This window comes from Channa argus, chromosome 15 (assembly GCF_033026475.1).
Source record: "Channa argus isolate prfri chromosome 15, Channa argus male v1.0, whole genome shotgun sequence".
NCBI lineage: Eukaryota > Metazoa > Chordata > Actinopteri > Anabantiformes > Channidae > Channa > Channa argus.
This window is the reverse complement of record NC_090211.1, coordinates 778,652-795,903: the sequence shown is the minus strand read 5'-3', so window position 1 is coordinate 795,903 and position 17,252 is coordinate 778,652. Positions and strand designations below refer to the sequence as shown.

Here is a 17,252-nt window from a genome sequence, read left to right as displayed (position 1 = left end):
ACCAAGGTTGCTATCTTGTTTGCTATCAATGTAAGTCTTGTGTTAAGTTATTTTACAAAAGGAAAAGGGGCTGTGATATACTCCGCCTTTGTCTGTAACATGACTTTTTAGGTCTGCTTTCTGCCTCTTGACACTGACTCATGCCAAAATAAACCCGTTGGTAGCATTTTTCCTACTTACTCTCTTTTAAATCCCCTTCTTCAATATCATTTGAGTTATGCCTGTGTAGTTGCTGAACTTAGGTTTGTTCTGTTCGAAACCTCTTTAGTGCAAATCAGATTCGAGGAGTTGAACAGAATCAGGGTCTTGATTTTTAGCTGAAACATGTACCAACAAAGACACAAGAAAGATCAGGTAAAAAAAGCAATGCAACTGCTCTTTGACAGGAGATCGAGCCTGACAGCTTCCATGAAATCCAAGTCTACCTACTGAAAGGATGGTTAAACCTCTGACACACATAAAATACATTTTCTTCACCTTTTTGAAAACATATCCGAACCACAGTTTGAACAATTACACCAGCCAATCAGACCATCAGACTCTATAACAATCCCACCCTTCTACCCAGCCTGTCCAACCACACGACCTCTACTCACACACTGATATCTCATTGGTTCAGACTTTGGACCGATTCCTCACTGCTCCTTTCTCTTCCCAACCCTTCCTCCTACATCACAACACCATAACAATTCACATTTTTAAGACTTGTTTAGTGCCAGAAGAAAAAAGGGAAAATGAGGATCCTAAAGTATGAAGAAAACTATCTTAACGTCTAGGTATATGTGGTAGGATCATGAATCGTGTCCTTGTCATGTCTCTACTCTTCACACAAACATGCTTGCAACAAAAACAAATATTCCTATAGTAAGAAACATTTTCTCAGACTTTTAGAGCAGAAAGTTACAGGCTGATTTTAATGTTGCAAATGTCTAGATCTTCAATTTGATAATGAGGCAAAAAAACTGATCAGTATTTTTAATCTGACAATACATTGGCTTAAAAAACAAAACATGTCTCTTTATTGTAGAGTTAAATCCATATGTAAAATAAACTAACTTGGCTATTCTCCCTTTTTCAACACTACTCTGTTTTTTTAACAACCAGCATCAAATAATAAAATTGCATTGCTTAAAGTTAAGAGGATTTTATAGGATTTGAGCTGGTTGTTTAATTAACATAGAAAAAGGGTCACATGAGAACCTCCTGAGACCACTACATTTTCACTCCTAGCAAACTAAAACAAGTTTTTGTAGTGGATTGTTTTTTTTTAAAGAGATCAGCTATATGGGTGGAGCAACTGCCACTGCCCTAAAGTAATGCATAGGTGATTCTGCTACAATTAGGACCGTATGGATTCACATTCATGCCATTTGAGAACAAGAAAAACACATATTCATGCTTTTTCAAAAATATAATGGTAACAATTTTAAAGACAAAGATAAAGGGAAATAAAGTCTGGAAGACCTGGAAAAGAAGACACAGTACTAATAATTTACCTCGTATGTAAATCAGTCTCTCCTTTATTGCATGTCTGATTTTTTTTTTTGCAATTCATACATTTCCTTGTAGACAGTGAAGGTCTGGATGTTGTTCAAAGTGACGCCCAATTTCTGGATTTTACATGAATGCAGATTTTCAACGCACAGCATTTTACTATTTTACATGCACTGACAATTGAACAACAGAGTACAAAAGCGTTTGTATGTTAATCACACAACCTCACTTCTGCTCTTATACAAGAAACTAGATCTAGAACAGATAGAAGGTTCACAAAACTAGAACTATTTGACCCATTTTACACACCAAAACCAACCAAACCAAACCAAAAAAAAACCTCAAACAACAACAAAGATGCACATCAATGTGTTTCACGCTGATATGACCATGGATGATGATAAGGGCAGGTCAGCAGGAGACGCTCTCCAATATACATTAATTGTTTTTTACAACACACACACTCACACACACACACACACACACACACACGAGGGGCCCCATCCACCAAGCAGGTTCGACCCCTGGGCCCCAATTTCCCTACCCCCAACAGTCCACCCTTCCCCCTACTTCTTTCTCTCTTTCTTGATCTTTCCTTTCCTTCTAGCTGTTCGTTGTGCATGTATGTGCTGTGTGGCATGCGTGTACCCAGATGTGTGCATGTGCCCAATTTATTTTTAGTGAGTGAAAGTGCGACGTATAGAACAAGTGAGGGGAAAAAAAACAAAAAAAAACAAAAAAGAGAGTAGGAGATAGAGAGAGAGAGAAAGAGAGGGAGACAGATGGTTTAAACCAGAGAGAAGAAACAATCAGAAAGATGGGGCGGAGAGAGAGGGGGAGGGGGGTCTTCTTAAAGAGACAGGACTCCATTACCCCTTCACCTACATAAGGCCATGTTTCTCTTGTATCTCTACAGTTTCACTGTGTCACACACACATTTCCTTTTTGTAGCCGTAGTATAACAAAGCTTTCTTATCACAACTTTCCATCTTTTTTAAAATTAAATTTCTGGTCTCTCTTTGTGGCTATGGCTGCTTACACTATCACAGTGCTTGATCTTCAAGTTATTCTAGTAAAAATTCAACTTTATTAGCTTACGCTTGATATATTTTGATCGGGGTTTGTTGGATCAGTGCTAGAGCATTGGATTGAAATACAAAAGGCCGCGGGTTTGAATCCCATCCCAACAAGGTGTGGGCCCCGCCCAGCCACCAAGGGGCCACCCTTGTGCCGATCCCGGGCCCGGAAACAATGGAAGGGTTGCGGCAGGAAGGGTTGCGGCAGGAAGGGTATCCGGCTTGGTCAACCCCTAAAAAAGGGACAAGCTGAAGCCACTGACTGACTTAAAATATGTTGATTTCCTTCACCATTTATAATCCTAAACTATTTAACCATCCTTGGTTAAAGACCTACTCCACCTACTCGTCTTGGTTAAAGACCTACTCAGCATTCCATGCTGAGATATACAGACTTTTAGCCCCAAATATGGGTCAAGCTCCAAAAACCTTAGATCCTAACATTCCCATAATGCAGATAAAAGCAGTATTTCAATTGGCTCTACATTCTTCATTTAACTCATCTTTACAAAGTGTATATGCACTCATTTACCACACGATTTTATTGAAAAAGCTCCTTCTAAGCTCCAATAGTAGAAGTACATTCACAGTACTCCATTTGATTAATAACTTGTATGCATTAAGTAAAAAATAGTCACTTCACAGTTATTAAATTTTTTTAATGTTTAAGAAAACAATTGTCAGGTCTGAAATTTCTTAATTTAATTTATTTCTAGAAAATATCCTCTGACATGTTGTAGCAGCAGGAAGGAAAACACATTTTAGATTTAATCAGATAACTTTAGAGGGGAGATGTGTAAACTAAAAATAAAAGACACACATTACAGCATACATGTGACAGACACACACACACACACACACACACATACACACACACACAGCAGCACATTCCAACACTACATCAGCTGTAGCTCACAAGCCGCTATGGCCAATAACTTCATTAGCAATGTATTGATTAATGAATAAAACACCAAGTGATTCACCTAAAAACAAGACACACAAGAAATAAAACCTTTACTATTATATACTGGAATACAAGTTTAACACAATAATCACCAACAAGTTACTCAAGAAACGTAACAACTTTGTCTTAAATTATTATATTATACATAACATAATATTATATTAATATTATAAGATTATAATAATTATAAATTATTATTCCAAAAAAAAATAACTAAAACATTGATTGTGCATGTGCCTGTTATTCTTGTACATGCTATGCCAAACTCTAAACTGCACCAATGTATGAACGAAACACCAACAAAGCCTAATATTAGCTGTGTAGCCGTCAACTCTAAAACTGTTTGTTTGAATTAATTTGATTTTTTCATATTGAATGTTTAGAAAAAAAAAATGTTGACAATTAGCATTAACACTGAGTCAAACACTGTTATTTACAATGCAGTTGTTCACTTAAATATCCACACTAAACTGCTGGTAAACTACGTGTGGTATAGGTACGGTATAAATAAACTATTCTCTATGCTCTGGCATAAAAGGTTGGCTTCATTTATATCTTTATTTATTTAACACAATCTTTCCCAAACTTGAACCAACATTTGGTGAGACCTTCATGTTAAATTTCATAACTACATATTCATTCTCTAAGCAGCTAGAAGCTTACAATTCCTCTTTGTCCAGCAAAATCCAAAGCACCGCTCCTGTGTTAAAACACACCTGATGTTCAGCTACTAAAACATAAACGTTCCTGTTTAAGTCCCACATTTTGGTTTTCGACAGTAAAAGTATATAAGCATGCACATAAAAACATACTTGAAGTGATATATTTATTTGTTTTGAAATGGAATAGTGATATTAAACTACTGTGTCAGTTTTATTTTTATGCTTATCGCATTTTATCGGGTCATCATATGTTTTCAGAAAATATTTATTACGTATTTGGAAGAAAGTAATGCTGTCAGACAAATGTAGTAGAATATAAAGTAAAAATATTTTCACATGAAATGGGGTGGAGTACAAGTAGTGTAAAATAGAAATATAGTAGGTAAAAATAGTAAACATTAACTTCCCAGCTTTGGTCAAAGACACTAAAGCTGCAGCTGCTGGTTATTGTAAGCATTATTGCAGTAACACAAATTGCCATTTCCCCACAGAGAAAATGGGCTTTTATTGGCCGACAGTCAAACACCTCTAAACTGTTAGAAGACTGTTATGAATGTTATGTGAAAGAAAAGCATCAAAACCTAATTTCAACGACTAAACCAATTGACCCACTGTATTTAGTTCTTGTTTCCTGATTAATCAGTGCAGCCCTAAAAGTTTTAGTAGTCATGACTTCTAGCAAATAAATATCTTCCACTCTTACAGTCTGTTCACCCCAACTTTAAAATGGTCTTTTACACATTCCAACAATCAATATTGCAGTATAGTAGAAAAGATAAAGATGAACAGACTCCATCCTTAAAAGTAATCTATTCACCAACTAATATCTATTACAACCACCTCCCATTACACATGCTGGTCAGTTAACAAAGGAAAAACAAAGAATGTCCCTTATCTTTGCAACAATTTCTCTCTGTGTAGTGCAAACACAGGCCACAAAACCACAAAATACATTGACTGACCACTGTTCCACCACTGGACAAACATGTAGAGTAGCAGCAGGCTGTCAGGTCTGATTAGAAGTCAGCGATATCCAACAAGGCCAAGACGCTGGAGAAATAAGCCAACATCTAATTTAAAACACATGCATCTATCTTCTCTCTTTCTGTATCCCTTTGTTCATCTGCCTTTATGTCCACATATTACTGTCTCATGAAAAAGGCTGGAGTGGAGCAGGGAACGTGGAGACACAGAGAGAGAGAGAATGAAAGCAAAAACAAAAGAGAGGAAAAGCGAAATGAACAAACTGTACCAGAGAGAGAGGGAGAGGAGAGTCAGAGCATGTGTGTGGGCGAGCGGAGCAGGGAGGGTGGGACGGACCTGTGCACTGCTCTGGTCTCAGTGCCGAGCCACCGCCCCCCTCCTCACTCCTCGCAAGTTCTACCGCCAGATGATTGGTCGCACCCCCCTTGCTCCCTCCGCCCACTGTCCCCTCCTCCACTTGCCTCTCCTTGCCAGCCATGACAGGAGACCATGGCCTGGTTCTCCTCCTTGCCTCACTACTCTCCCTCTCACTCTCTGTGCTGTTTTGTAAAAGGCCACACACACACACAGAGAGAGTTGTGCACGTGCATGGTACATTTTGAGTGCATTTAAAGTTGCAACACACTTTACATAATCCAGACAAATGGAAAAAAGGAACACAACTGCCGCTTTTGAGGAAAAGGTTTGAAGTTGTGATAAACATATCATTAGACTGAAGTTAAGTGTCAGTAACATAAGCCTCTAAAAGCTACAGATACAAATAGAAGCATGACAAAAACACATGAAACTAAACGCTCAGATTTGCAAAGCACACAAGTAAATCAGTGTGAACTGAAAGAGGATTTCTAAACAGCATCAGAAACAATGCCATTCTTGCAACATAGCAACTGATCAGTTCCTTTAAGTTCAGAAGAAATATATTTCTAAAGTGCTGACCTGTGCATTCCAAATTTGACTCCAAATTGATTTTTCTATTGCTAAAGACTGAAACTTGAAGAAATGCTTCCTGCAAAGAAGCCGGCCCCCATACGCAGAGCAGAATGGACACTTCAGATCATACAATGTTACGAACGCATGCAGATGGCAGTTAGGAATGAATCTGGACATCATCTGGATGTTATATAGTCAATCTCAGCGAACCAACAAGCATTAAACTTGTTGTTGCTGTTGGGATTTGACTCATACGTTTCAGTGAGATTTCAGCTGATTCTGAACCAGTTTCTGGCCATAAAGCTACCACACTGCTCACATGTCTTGCAATGAATTTCAACTGGTCACATGTGGACAGCACCTTCCTACTTGCTTCATAGGAGCAACATCTGAGGAACAGTCAGTTGGCACAGCACCCATAGTAACCACAATAGAAATAAGGGTGAAGCTAATATGCAATGCAGTAATACTTGATGAACCAATTATCTAACTAGTGATGGAACTACTTGTTCTCCAATTTTGCATGACTCACTCACTGAGACTGAATTCCAAACAGAGAATGTTAGAAGGTGAGTGAGGCTACATGCAATGTAACACAAAGACACTGACTGCGATATGGGTTTTAAAAAAGGTCATAGTTCTGATAGTGATCAAGAATGTGTGTGCATTTGTTTGAAGTCTTAGAATAAAATATTGAGTGTGAGGAGTAAAAATTAGGATATACTGTCACTCTAATTATCCCTTAGGAAAACAGCAGTATTTTTATTTAGACTAGACATGGGCACAGCCCGTACCTGGGGTTTTGGAAGGTTAAAGCTGTTGAATGTCTATAATTGCTTATGTTAGGTTTATTGCATTTGTTCAACTCACGAGCCATTTATACTGTACTGTTATTCTGTTGCCAACAAAGTGTACAAAATACCTAGTACCGTTTTATTTTATGGGTCTGTAAAGTCAAATTAATTTATTTTATTTTACCAGGAGAACCTCTTGAGGATAAGAATTAATGTGTCCACCGTGGCCAAACAAACATTGAATATTAAATCACTAATAACTAAGAAGTTTCTCAAGTAACTTAGTCAAGACAACAATTACCAGGAGGCAAGTATAATGTACATCATTTGGTGATAATTACTAGTAAATAGAGAGAAGCTTCCAGTTATTTCTAAATGCCAAGTTAGCAACACCGTGCTAAGACTTATATTCAGGAAAGCAGGTGAGATGTGAAATGTCTTTACAAACAGTTCACACCATAAATGTGGCTTCCATAAAATGAATACATATATAATATTCAGTGCTTTTACATGGAGCAGTATTTTCATTCAAATTAATTCCCATAATACCTCAGCACAAAATGAGTCAAACCTCAGAAATATGTAGTTATTCCTAGGAAACTTTAGAGAAATAATGAGGAAGTAACAGACCTGTAAAATAAAGTGCTGACAAAAGAATTTATTTTTTAAATGTATCCAAATCAATTCACCAAATCAATCTTGGTTTGCATTTAACTCCAGCTCCAAGTCAAGACAGTGTTGAGTTTAAATCAAAGCTGTGTAACCGTTTAATAAATGGTAGAAATGGAAGCAAAAGTGTGGGTATATCGTGAGGAGAAACTGATGGAGAAGGCTAATGACAGAATAACAAAAGAAAAGAAGTCTATCGATGCAATGACAGGAAGTCCAGATGAAAACATGGCTGGTTTGAAGTGTCTGTAATAACATATGAGAAACACATCGACAACTTCAATCAGACAGTCCCCAACGTCAACTCCTCATTTCCTGTCTACTCTCATGTGTCTTGGTGTGAATTAAAACAGTCCCTGCTCTTTGTGTACGAGTGTTGTGCTTGGCAGAAATATTTTCTTCTGTGTGGGCTGACGAGATAATAGAATCACGTCACACCATCTTAAGCATTTACCTTTTGTCCCTGACCAAAGGGTCCTACATTTCTACATCATGCTACTAATGCTGAAAATATAATTTAAATGATCTGACTTTGACACTTCAACGCTGCGCATCCACCATTCTTGGACATCCTTTTAAACTAAGCTTGTACTGATGGGGTTGGTGACTGAGATCTGCCATGGGGTTCTAAAGGGACCCCAAATTATTTTTCCTATCAACACCCAAGTGTTTCTCTAGGCTTTTCCTTGCATCTCTATGGTAAATTAAATAAGAAAAAAAGTGTTGTTGAACTGCGCATAATTGATGTCCACACTAATCCTGAACTACAATATAAAGGTTCTCATTTGCTTGAATTTAAAATAATTGCAGCTGGTAACTGCTGGTGTGGTGGCTTGTCTTTACCATAAATTGAATTGATCTTGTTTATAAATCATATAAACTGTAGGTTTGAAAAGATGGTAGAGTTTAGGTATGTAGAACGTAAACGTCCAAGCAACAACAGAAATGTACGGCGTCAAAGCTCATTCTTGACCAGGTGAACAGCATAATTTTAAGGAAGAAGGTTTCCAACTCAAAGCCCACATCCAAGAAAACTGTCCACTGGAGTAGACTGTGCAATGCTGCTGAAAGCTGTGGAAAAAGCTACTTAGTGGAGCTTTTTAGTCTTAACGTGGACTGAACCTCAACAGCAGGCAAGGTAGATGTACCACATGCTATGATTGTGTAGCTTGTAGAGATTTCAAAACGTATACAACTGTATTACTGGAGGGAACATTTAGTAAACATTAACTATAAAATGATGCCAAACATCTGAAGAATCAACCATTTGTTGTCATGGTGCAGCAAAGACAGAGCCACATGTCAAAAAATGATTTAACTGTCTCAGTCACACGGTGTAGCGATACACTAGCTTCACTCTACTGCTGGCATGAGCAGATGCATATGTAATAACACTAGGCATTATAAAACAAATCTATTTGAGTTTGAAGCTACTAATATTGGATAATAAAGAGTATTCCCAGATTTAGCACCTGAAACTGAAGTGGTTTTTCAAATTGACGTCACTGTGACTGGTGGCTTCATATTTAATCTTGATCCCTCTGATTTTAAGTCAGCCATAAAGAACGTCAAGTTCCTAATTTTATAAAGCTTCTGCTTGGCCCCAAATGCTGCTACACTAGTGGCAAAAGGCAGAGGTGTGATGGAGACAATAATCCAAAAAGTGACACCGAAGCTGAAGACAATGTCAGCCCTGATTGTCCAAAGACATAAAGCTAATTAATCAGCGGTAACAGAGAATTTGTGACCTTGCCTGCAATTTTGCAATGAAATAATTATAGAAAATGGGATGGTATTGTATGAACCAATTAATGTGATATGGAGATATCACACTATTGAAGCGATTTGAGTAGAGTCAGGGGAAGATGGGTTCATGATCTTCTAAAATAAAATATGCCTGTCTCAGAAAGGCTGAAAACAAAAATCCATAACATAAAAGGAAGTTACTGAAAAATTTCTTTCATTTTATTTGATATGAATTTGATATATTTCATATTTGACTTGAATCCTGTTATTGTGTTTTTTTATTATTCAGAAGATATATCTGATTAGCTGTACTCCTGTAATGGGGACTACCAGAGAGCTGCTCAGTAAAGTTGCTTACCAGCGGTTTTCTTCTGTTATTGGTAAAGATTCAGAGCCGTTCAAGAAATTTTTTTTATTCTGGTCCTAAAGTTTTCTGGCTTTTGCTCAGTGAGGTTCGTTCATACAAGTGTTCTTCCTCAGATTGACCAAACTCTTACCAGCACAAATTTACTTCATTTTGACTGATGTCACCCGCTCATAAGAAGCTGCCTGTTTGATCGTTAGCATAAGCCAAGACCCCATTAAATTGTCATATAAAGCTACCTGTTCCAATTCGTGCAAAAACGAAACCATATCACAAAACTTACCTACAAGTATAAAAGGAATTTAACACCCAGAATTATTTGAAAATAGAAATAGTTCACCTTTAGAAATACATTACGTTAAAAGACATCAAAGCAGTTGGTGACTAAAATATGAGAAGGTGAAGGGGAAGGCACTTACTGGTAAATTAGTGTTAGAAAGGAAAAATCTGAGCATGTGAAAAGAGGTGAATGTCACACATTGTCTTAACATGCAACCGAAAAAAATGTGTCCCTGTTTATACAACTGGTCTGTGTGTCTAGTCATGATGAAACAGATCACATAGTAACATTCCATGTCCACTAGCCAAAAGATGCATATGAACAGATGCTTCTGAACATTATCCTTCGCTGCACAATATAGTCAACTTCTTGGTGAATAATCAAGCATTCAAATTTCATTTCTTTTTGGGTCACATGGAGTTCATTAATCATGTCATCTTCATCCATCCATCAACACAAACAGGTAAACTAGACAGATACTACACACAAGCCTCTGTGTAAAACATTAATAATAATAATAATCACATATTAACCCAATTTTCACCATGCATTTGTCCAGTGAAAGCCTGACCACTGCTTGGATTCTTTAATTAAATCCTCTATCTCCCAAATGTTAAGATTGTGGCTCAAATGTTGAAAGTTATATACTAGTTAAGCGCTTACGCTCACACTGGCATGAGTGCAACAATTAAATAAATCCAAAAGAGGAGGGATCCATTAGAAGGCATTTATTTGAGGCAGGAATTAACCAGTACGTTGAAATCTGTGAATTTGACATGCACAAGCTCACATTTGGCCACATAGTGAACATGGAGAACTGTGCTCAGCTCAATAAACATTCTCTTAGGAAAATCAAATATATTTTAAAATAATTACATATGTATTTGTGCTACGCGTGTACTATTTTCTTAGTATTTTTCAAATGTTACATTTCGTTTAAAAATTATATTCTGGTGCTTATTGCTGCAAGCAAATATGTGTTGGACAACTGAATCCACAAGAATCCAACAAACTTTTTTTTTTTAAACTACAATGGTTTTGATGAGTTAGGTGAGCTTTACACAGACAGACAAAATCACTGACTACAGGCATTCTATACACTCTTCTCCAGAAAAGATGGCTTGTTTTCTTTTGACACCTAACCCCACCCCCACCACACACACACACACACACACACACTTTCCTCTTCCGACTCCTAGTCCTTCCCTGTGTTCCCAAACTCTTCTCACCAACGTCCTGCAAATCACTGTAGTCGAACACACATTTCAGTAAACTTCATATTGAACATTCGAAGTTTAAAAACTCCCATCACTATTTCGCATCAGCCATTTTATAACATACACACACACAGTGAACAGAAGAATTTGGAACCCTAGAACTTGTAGTTACAGGCAAGGTGACCCCCACCACCACCTCTTATTTTTTAAATAAATGGTTCAGTTCCTTGTGAACTCCCGCCCCTCCCATACATGCCTCCAGTGGGGGTCTGTGTCAGACTACATCACATTACTCTGGCTGTTATACAAACACTTGGGCTGCTGCACCAATTGAAAGCCCCACACATGAGCAGCAACACGCCAAATAACGTGGACAGTCTCTCTGAAGTTGAGATTTAAAATGGAAATAATGTGAATGACTGCTGTTTGTTAACAAGTTTATGTAGAAATATGCTGTAGTTCACCATTTCTGCCTAATTTACTCCGCAAGTCTGTTAAAAGCAAAAAGTAGTCACCTGTTAGCTCCAAATAACGATAATTAATTAGTACGTCACTGTGTCGTTTAACAACGTAGATATTTTTAAACATTTACTCAATGATTCAATATATTTGGGTTCGCTTCCACGTCACACACGCGCCTGAATGGACGTAAAGCCGCTTGTTGAGCAGATGTTTGACACAAATATTTAAACAATCATTTGGATAATTCGGTTGACCATTTTTAAATTTGGTCTTCCAAAATGTTGTTTGCGGTGGCTCGTTTTCAAACCCTTTATTCCATTAGCTATTCAAATTCTTGGTACAAGGCGAGTCCGACGCTGAGGAAACCCGAAACAACGCGCAGAGGGAGAGAGGGGGGAGGGCGACAATCTGTACATTGCTCCTGCTTCATTCAGAGCTTCGCCATTTTGCCCTCACTCCCTGATGTGGAGTGACTCCTCTCTGCACGGAGGCACCACGTGTTGTGGAATCACAGAAGGCCTCAGCTCGCCCAAAGTGGCCCCCTCATCTCACAAATCACCTTTATCATTATGGCTCCTCAAGGTTATCACACAGAAGGTCTGGGACAGTCCCTGCGCAAAAACAGCGCAATCAGAATAATTTACAGAGCCGCTGGGAGAACTACAGCCTGCTGCCATGTTGGTTCCCTGAGCATGGCGAGTGACCTGCTTCTGCAGCTTGACGCTAATTGTGTGATTAAGCTAAAAAGTAAAAAATACAAAACGAAATAACACGCTGCTGGTGTGTTTGCGCCACAGCCATGTTGCAACATGTATGGATTGCTTTCATGGCGACGAGCGGCCGCCAAAAAACAGCGGAAATTTGGACAATTCCCACATTTAACCTACAAATCACAAGTACAGTGGCTCCACGTTGTGTGAACATTTATTTGAAGCCGGGAATTAATCAGTACGTTGAAATCTGTGGAATCTGACCACACATTTGGCCACATAGCGAACATAAGACAATTGTGCTCAGCTCACCTCGTATCTATGCCAAGGGTTACAGGCATGAACGATGGTCTGCAGGCGAACAGCACAGATCAGCTGATTTACAGTGGACCCCAGTTTACATCCTGTGGTAATGAATTCTCTTCTCAAAAACACAAATCACCTCCATTTAGAGGCTTTGCAATCACGAGCTGCTAAAAAGCGTTTAAGTGCATTTTTCATGACAAAAGAGCTTTTCATACTTTAAGGAAATTCTTACTAGTGTTTACTAAAATCCAATATATACAGCTGTGCTTTTACATGAAATTATTTAAAAGCTAAATGCAAAATGAATTCAAATACGCATTTTACGTGAAGCTGTCGAAACAAAATAGTGTGAATAAAGTAAATGGGATTATGAAACGCGTACACGTAACGTGGCCTACATCAAAGGCTACAGGCATCAAATACGTGTGTTTACGCAATTACTAGGGGTGTGAATTCCCAACTCCGCTTAAAAGGTGCCGAATGTGGGCCGAACCGGAACATCTAGACAACACATGCACATGTCCTAATGTGTTCTATCCCATGGTATTTTTAAGCCATGTTAAATCAGTAAGTATGTGATGACGAGAGTTTAGAATGTGTTTAAAGTGTAATGTAGCAACTCTGTAAAGACTGTTAATTCTATGACTGTTTACTTTACTCAGCCAACACCAGCACGTTGAAAAGAAAAATGAACTCTACTAAAACAGCACGACGAGCAGCTGCCTGAAGTTGTCACAGTTCACGTTCCCAGCTATGACCGACAAAAGTTGAGGCTCCACACAATCCCAGCAAGACAACAAACCCACCTAAAGTGGTTCAAGCACAGTCCTGAACGCTGCCTCCAGACGCCATTAAACAAAGGGCCGCCTTATCCCGTATTGCAATTTAATGTGGGAAATCGTGGAAGGAAGAGGTTTGGACAAGGTGATGCAATTGAAAAGGGGTTTTAGAGACGGGGAGGGGAATAAAGTAGTGAATGCTGTTTGGTACCTTTGCTTTTTGGGGACTGAGTGCTCGACCTCAATGCGTTTCCCATTAAGTTCCACTTTACCTGAAAAACAAAAATTTTACAAAAATGTTCAAAATGCACTGGCACACATGCTAACTGTTTACTAGCTAATGCAGGCATGTACCTATGTGGTAGCCTGTGGAGCTACCAGACATGCTAACTGCTAACTTTTTCAAACCTGTAGCTTATTAAAACCCTAAGAAAGAAACCAAAGCAGAACTAAGAAAGAATGTGATAGGCGGCGTTGTTCAAAGGGCCCAAAACTGAACTAACAAGTCATGGAACAAGTGACTTGTGAGCACCTAGTTTAATCCCATTATTAGCCATTTAAGCCCTTAGAGATACTGTTTTAATTTCACTCTGAAACTTGGGCTGGGTGAGTGGTTTTTTTTTTAATGTATAAAGTTCCCATCGTGTTTAATGGGGGTGCTCTGGGAGTTTGGGTGCTTCGAGGGGGTTTCTTGTAGCCTAGAAGAAGAGCTGACTAGCATGTCGACCTTGCTTTCTCACGTTACACATGTAGGAAACCATGAAAAATAGGCTCCAAAGTTCTGAGGCGATGGACTTAATTTACGCTTTTACATTCCTCGTGCTCCTCACTGATCATTTGGGATACAATGCGGTGTGAGGCCTGCTGTAATAAGTACACGGGGTAAGATTTTTTTCTTCTATCTTTGTCATAGTGGAGAGCCGGCGTAAAGGGGGAGGGGAGCCAGTTAGGATCCATTCTATATTAAAAAAAAGGAGTGTACTCAAATGCTATGTGACACGTCTAAATGCCACTCACGTGCACATTTTAGCCAGATGCACGCACAAGCCTGATTTATCAGTTTTCTGCAAGCTTCGCTAAATAACAGAGTTGTAAAGTGGAGCTTTCACGTTCGCCACAGCCTCAGGTTTTACAGTAGCTAGCTTTACGTTTACACTACGTGCGTCCCTCCCCCTACAAAAGTTGAATGGTTCGCCTGGGCATGTAGCGCTCCGTGCACTGTGCTTCGTTAGGATGCTAGGAAAAATAATTGTGCGAATGTATTTTTTAACTGAAATGCTCACGGAAAGGTGCGTCGGAGGTGCACAAAAAGGGGAACTGGGGCACACCGCTGAAGGTGGGCATGCAGCCGCGGCTAAACACCGGGTCTACCGCTCCTCTTTAGGATGAATGAAACTAAAGGTGGAAGGGGTCTTGGGCAGCCAATACTCCTCCAACTTACCGGAAAATGTCTCGATTGCCTTCATGGCCCAGTGATCGTCCGGACAATCCACAAATGCGTAGCCGTTTTTCATTAGAAACTGTCCGGAGTATGGGATCTTGTGGTCGTCAAAGGTTTTTCCTAAGTCCTCAGCAGTCACGCCGTCGCCTAGATTCCCAATGTACAGCTTGTGCATGGTGGAATTAATTTTCCCAAGTCCGAAAACGAATGAAAAACGAAAAGATGTAAAATTACACCGGTAAAATAAAAAAGTTTCTCTCCTAAATGTGCTAATAGCGCAACAAGATATTGTCACACTTACGACACTAAGTGAAAGTAGAAATTACGTGAGAGAGAGAAATGGCTAAGACAAAAAAATCTAAACACGAATACAAAACGGGGTAAATATTAATTTTCGATAAAAGTGTAAAAAAAAAATAGATGGTGCCGTTTATTTAAGGAGTAAATCCAGATGAATAAGTGCAGCGGGAGAAGAAACGAAATCCCCTGACTTGCAGCCGGCCCCAGCAGACGAAGAAGCAGCCGCTTACAGCCTCTCTACCGCACTTTGGAGGAGGTGGTTCGTACTGGGTGGATTTGATGATGGGTATGTGGTGGACGAGTGGGAAAAACTATGGCGGGATCAAGTCAGGAGAACAGTTTTCCTCTTTCGCCGCCTCTCTCGCTCTAGTTTTCTACCCGTCCCCCTTTCAGCGATCCGCCTGCTGCCGGTAGAAGGGTGACGCCGCCCCTCCACCGACTCCAATTCATGCTTTTTTTCTTTTTTTTTTTTTGGAAAGAGGAAACCACGTGGTTTGTTTGGAGTAGCCTATGTTAGAGAGACGGGGAAGGGGAGGGGGCATCCCCCACTTAACCTAGGGTATTCACTAGTTGAGCCCGCGTGTCCCCGTGCGCGCGCATTGGCAACACGCAGGCGGGGACCCCAATAAATCGGTCGCGTGCTCGCTCCGTTCTCTAGGCTGCGTGTGCACGGTACGCTGAGAGTGCAACACTACGTGACACACATGCGCTTAAACGCGCTTCTGCTTGAAGCTACACACACACACACACACACACACACAGACACTGGACTTCCTTCTGTGAGCTATAGGAGCTGAGAGTGGACAACCTTTGGGCGTTGGACTGTTTTTACTGCCCCAGCTCACTAGGCCCTGCTCCCCCACCCCCTGCTATGAGTTGAAGCCTAGGTGGCCAGAGACGTTTCACATTTAAATAACAAGGCACCGGCTGTTATGCTATAGCCCAGCACCACCTCTTCGCTGCTCCCGCCCTCTACTAGAACATGATGCCTGGTGTAGAAGTTGGTCGTCATGATATTATGTAAACGACCTGTGGTGAACTTTGGGCAGTTTTCTGCGGGAGAACAAAAGGTTCCAGGCCCCATTTTGTTTTAGGGCCGCGATGGACTCTGCAGAAAACCTCGGCTCACTTTGACTCGTTGTTGCCTTTCGCCCACGGTCACACTAACAAAAAACAAATGGATATGGCGCCTATAAGCTACTCAAACACAGCAGCACATAGCGAGACGAGTGTCGTAGTTGGCGTGAAAGTTTGCCTTCTTTTAAGAAAGTTTATCGGATTCTACAAGGGAAACTCAGTAAGGCCGTGACTTCCAGTGGAAGGAAAATGAGAAAAAAAAAACCGTGTTTGCGCGTGGTGCGGAGGAAGTGACAGTGTGGCGCACGTGAAGGGCTCCAGCACCGCGCACACCACACAGAGGATTGAGGCTTCTCAAAATGGAGGCGGTGCGTGATGCGCAGGCCTGACTCGAGCTTACACTGCCGCATAATGCATGAACTGTATCCATATCTCACCCTTCCCTGTTTCCTTTTTTTGTTGTTGTTTTTTGGGTATAAATTTCGACATCTATGGAGTTGGGTTCTGCTCTTTGGGAGACGGTATTTAAACTTTGGAACCAAGGTGAAAACGCTCGAAGGCAACGTGCTACTGTTCTGCTCTGCCCTGGTTAGACAATGGCTCCTGTTCATGCACAATGTATCACGAGAAGTGGTTTTACAGCAACACTTTCCTACCAAGCAAAGCTAAAATTCTTTCTAAGAATATAGCAGCTTGATTAATAGCCTGTGTATTAGTCCTCAGAGTATACTGCTACAGGCTGTTGAATACAGAGCAGAAATGTATGAAATCAACACAACCACATCACATATTCTTAAATTTATCTCATATAAAGCAAAACCATACGAATGACACATCTTAGTCCCAGTAATACAGGCATTAATCAGCCTGCAAGGCTACAATACTGAGAACACTGAGAAGTACTACAATATATACATATATATGCTGTTAATAGTTGTATAGTTCTAACAATGGCTTCCAGATGGTTGAGTAAAGTGTGAGTGTTTAAAATGATGCT

The 17,252-nt window shown here is 39.9% G+C and overlaps 1 protein-coding gene across 2 annotated transcripts in view; it reads right to left on the bottom strand.

Moving 5' to 3' along the window:
• igf2bp1 (insulin-like growth factor 2 mRNA binding protein 1) overlaps nucleotides 1–15,596 on the bottom strand; it is a 59,241-nt gene extending 43,645 nt beyond the window's left edge. The window contains exons 1-2 of one of the 2 annotated variants that reach the window (XM_067477474.1): nucleotides 14,879–15,596; nucleotides 13,649–13,709 (exon numbers count right to left, since the gene is read on the bottom strand). In XM_067477474.1, coding sequence (XP_067333575.1) covers nucleotides 13,649–13,709; nucleotides 14,879–15,053 — 236 coding nt within the window. In that variant the 5' untranslated portion in view covers nucleotides 15,054–15,596. The remainder of the gene's footprint in view (nucleotides 1–13,648; nucleotides 13,710–14,878) is intronic. The other variant, XM_067477473.1, reaches the window with a different exon arrangement.
• Between the last annotated feature and the right edge of the window lie 1,656 nt (nucleotides 15,597–17,252).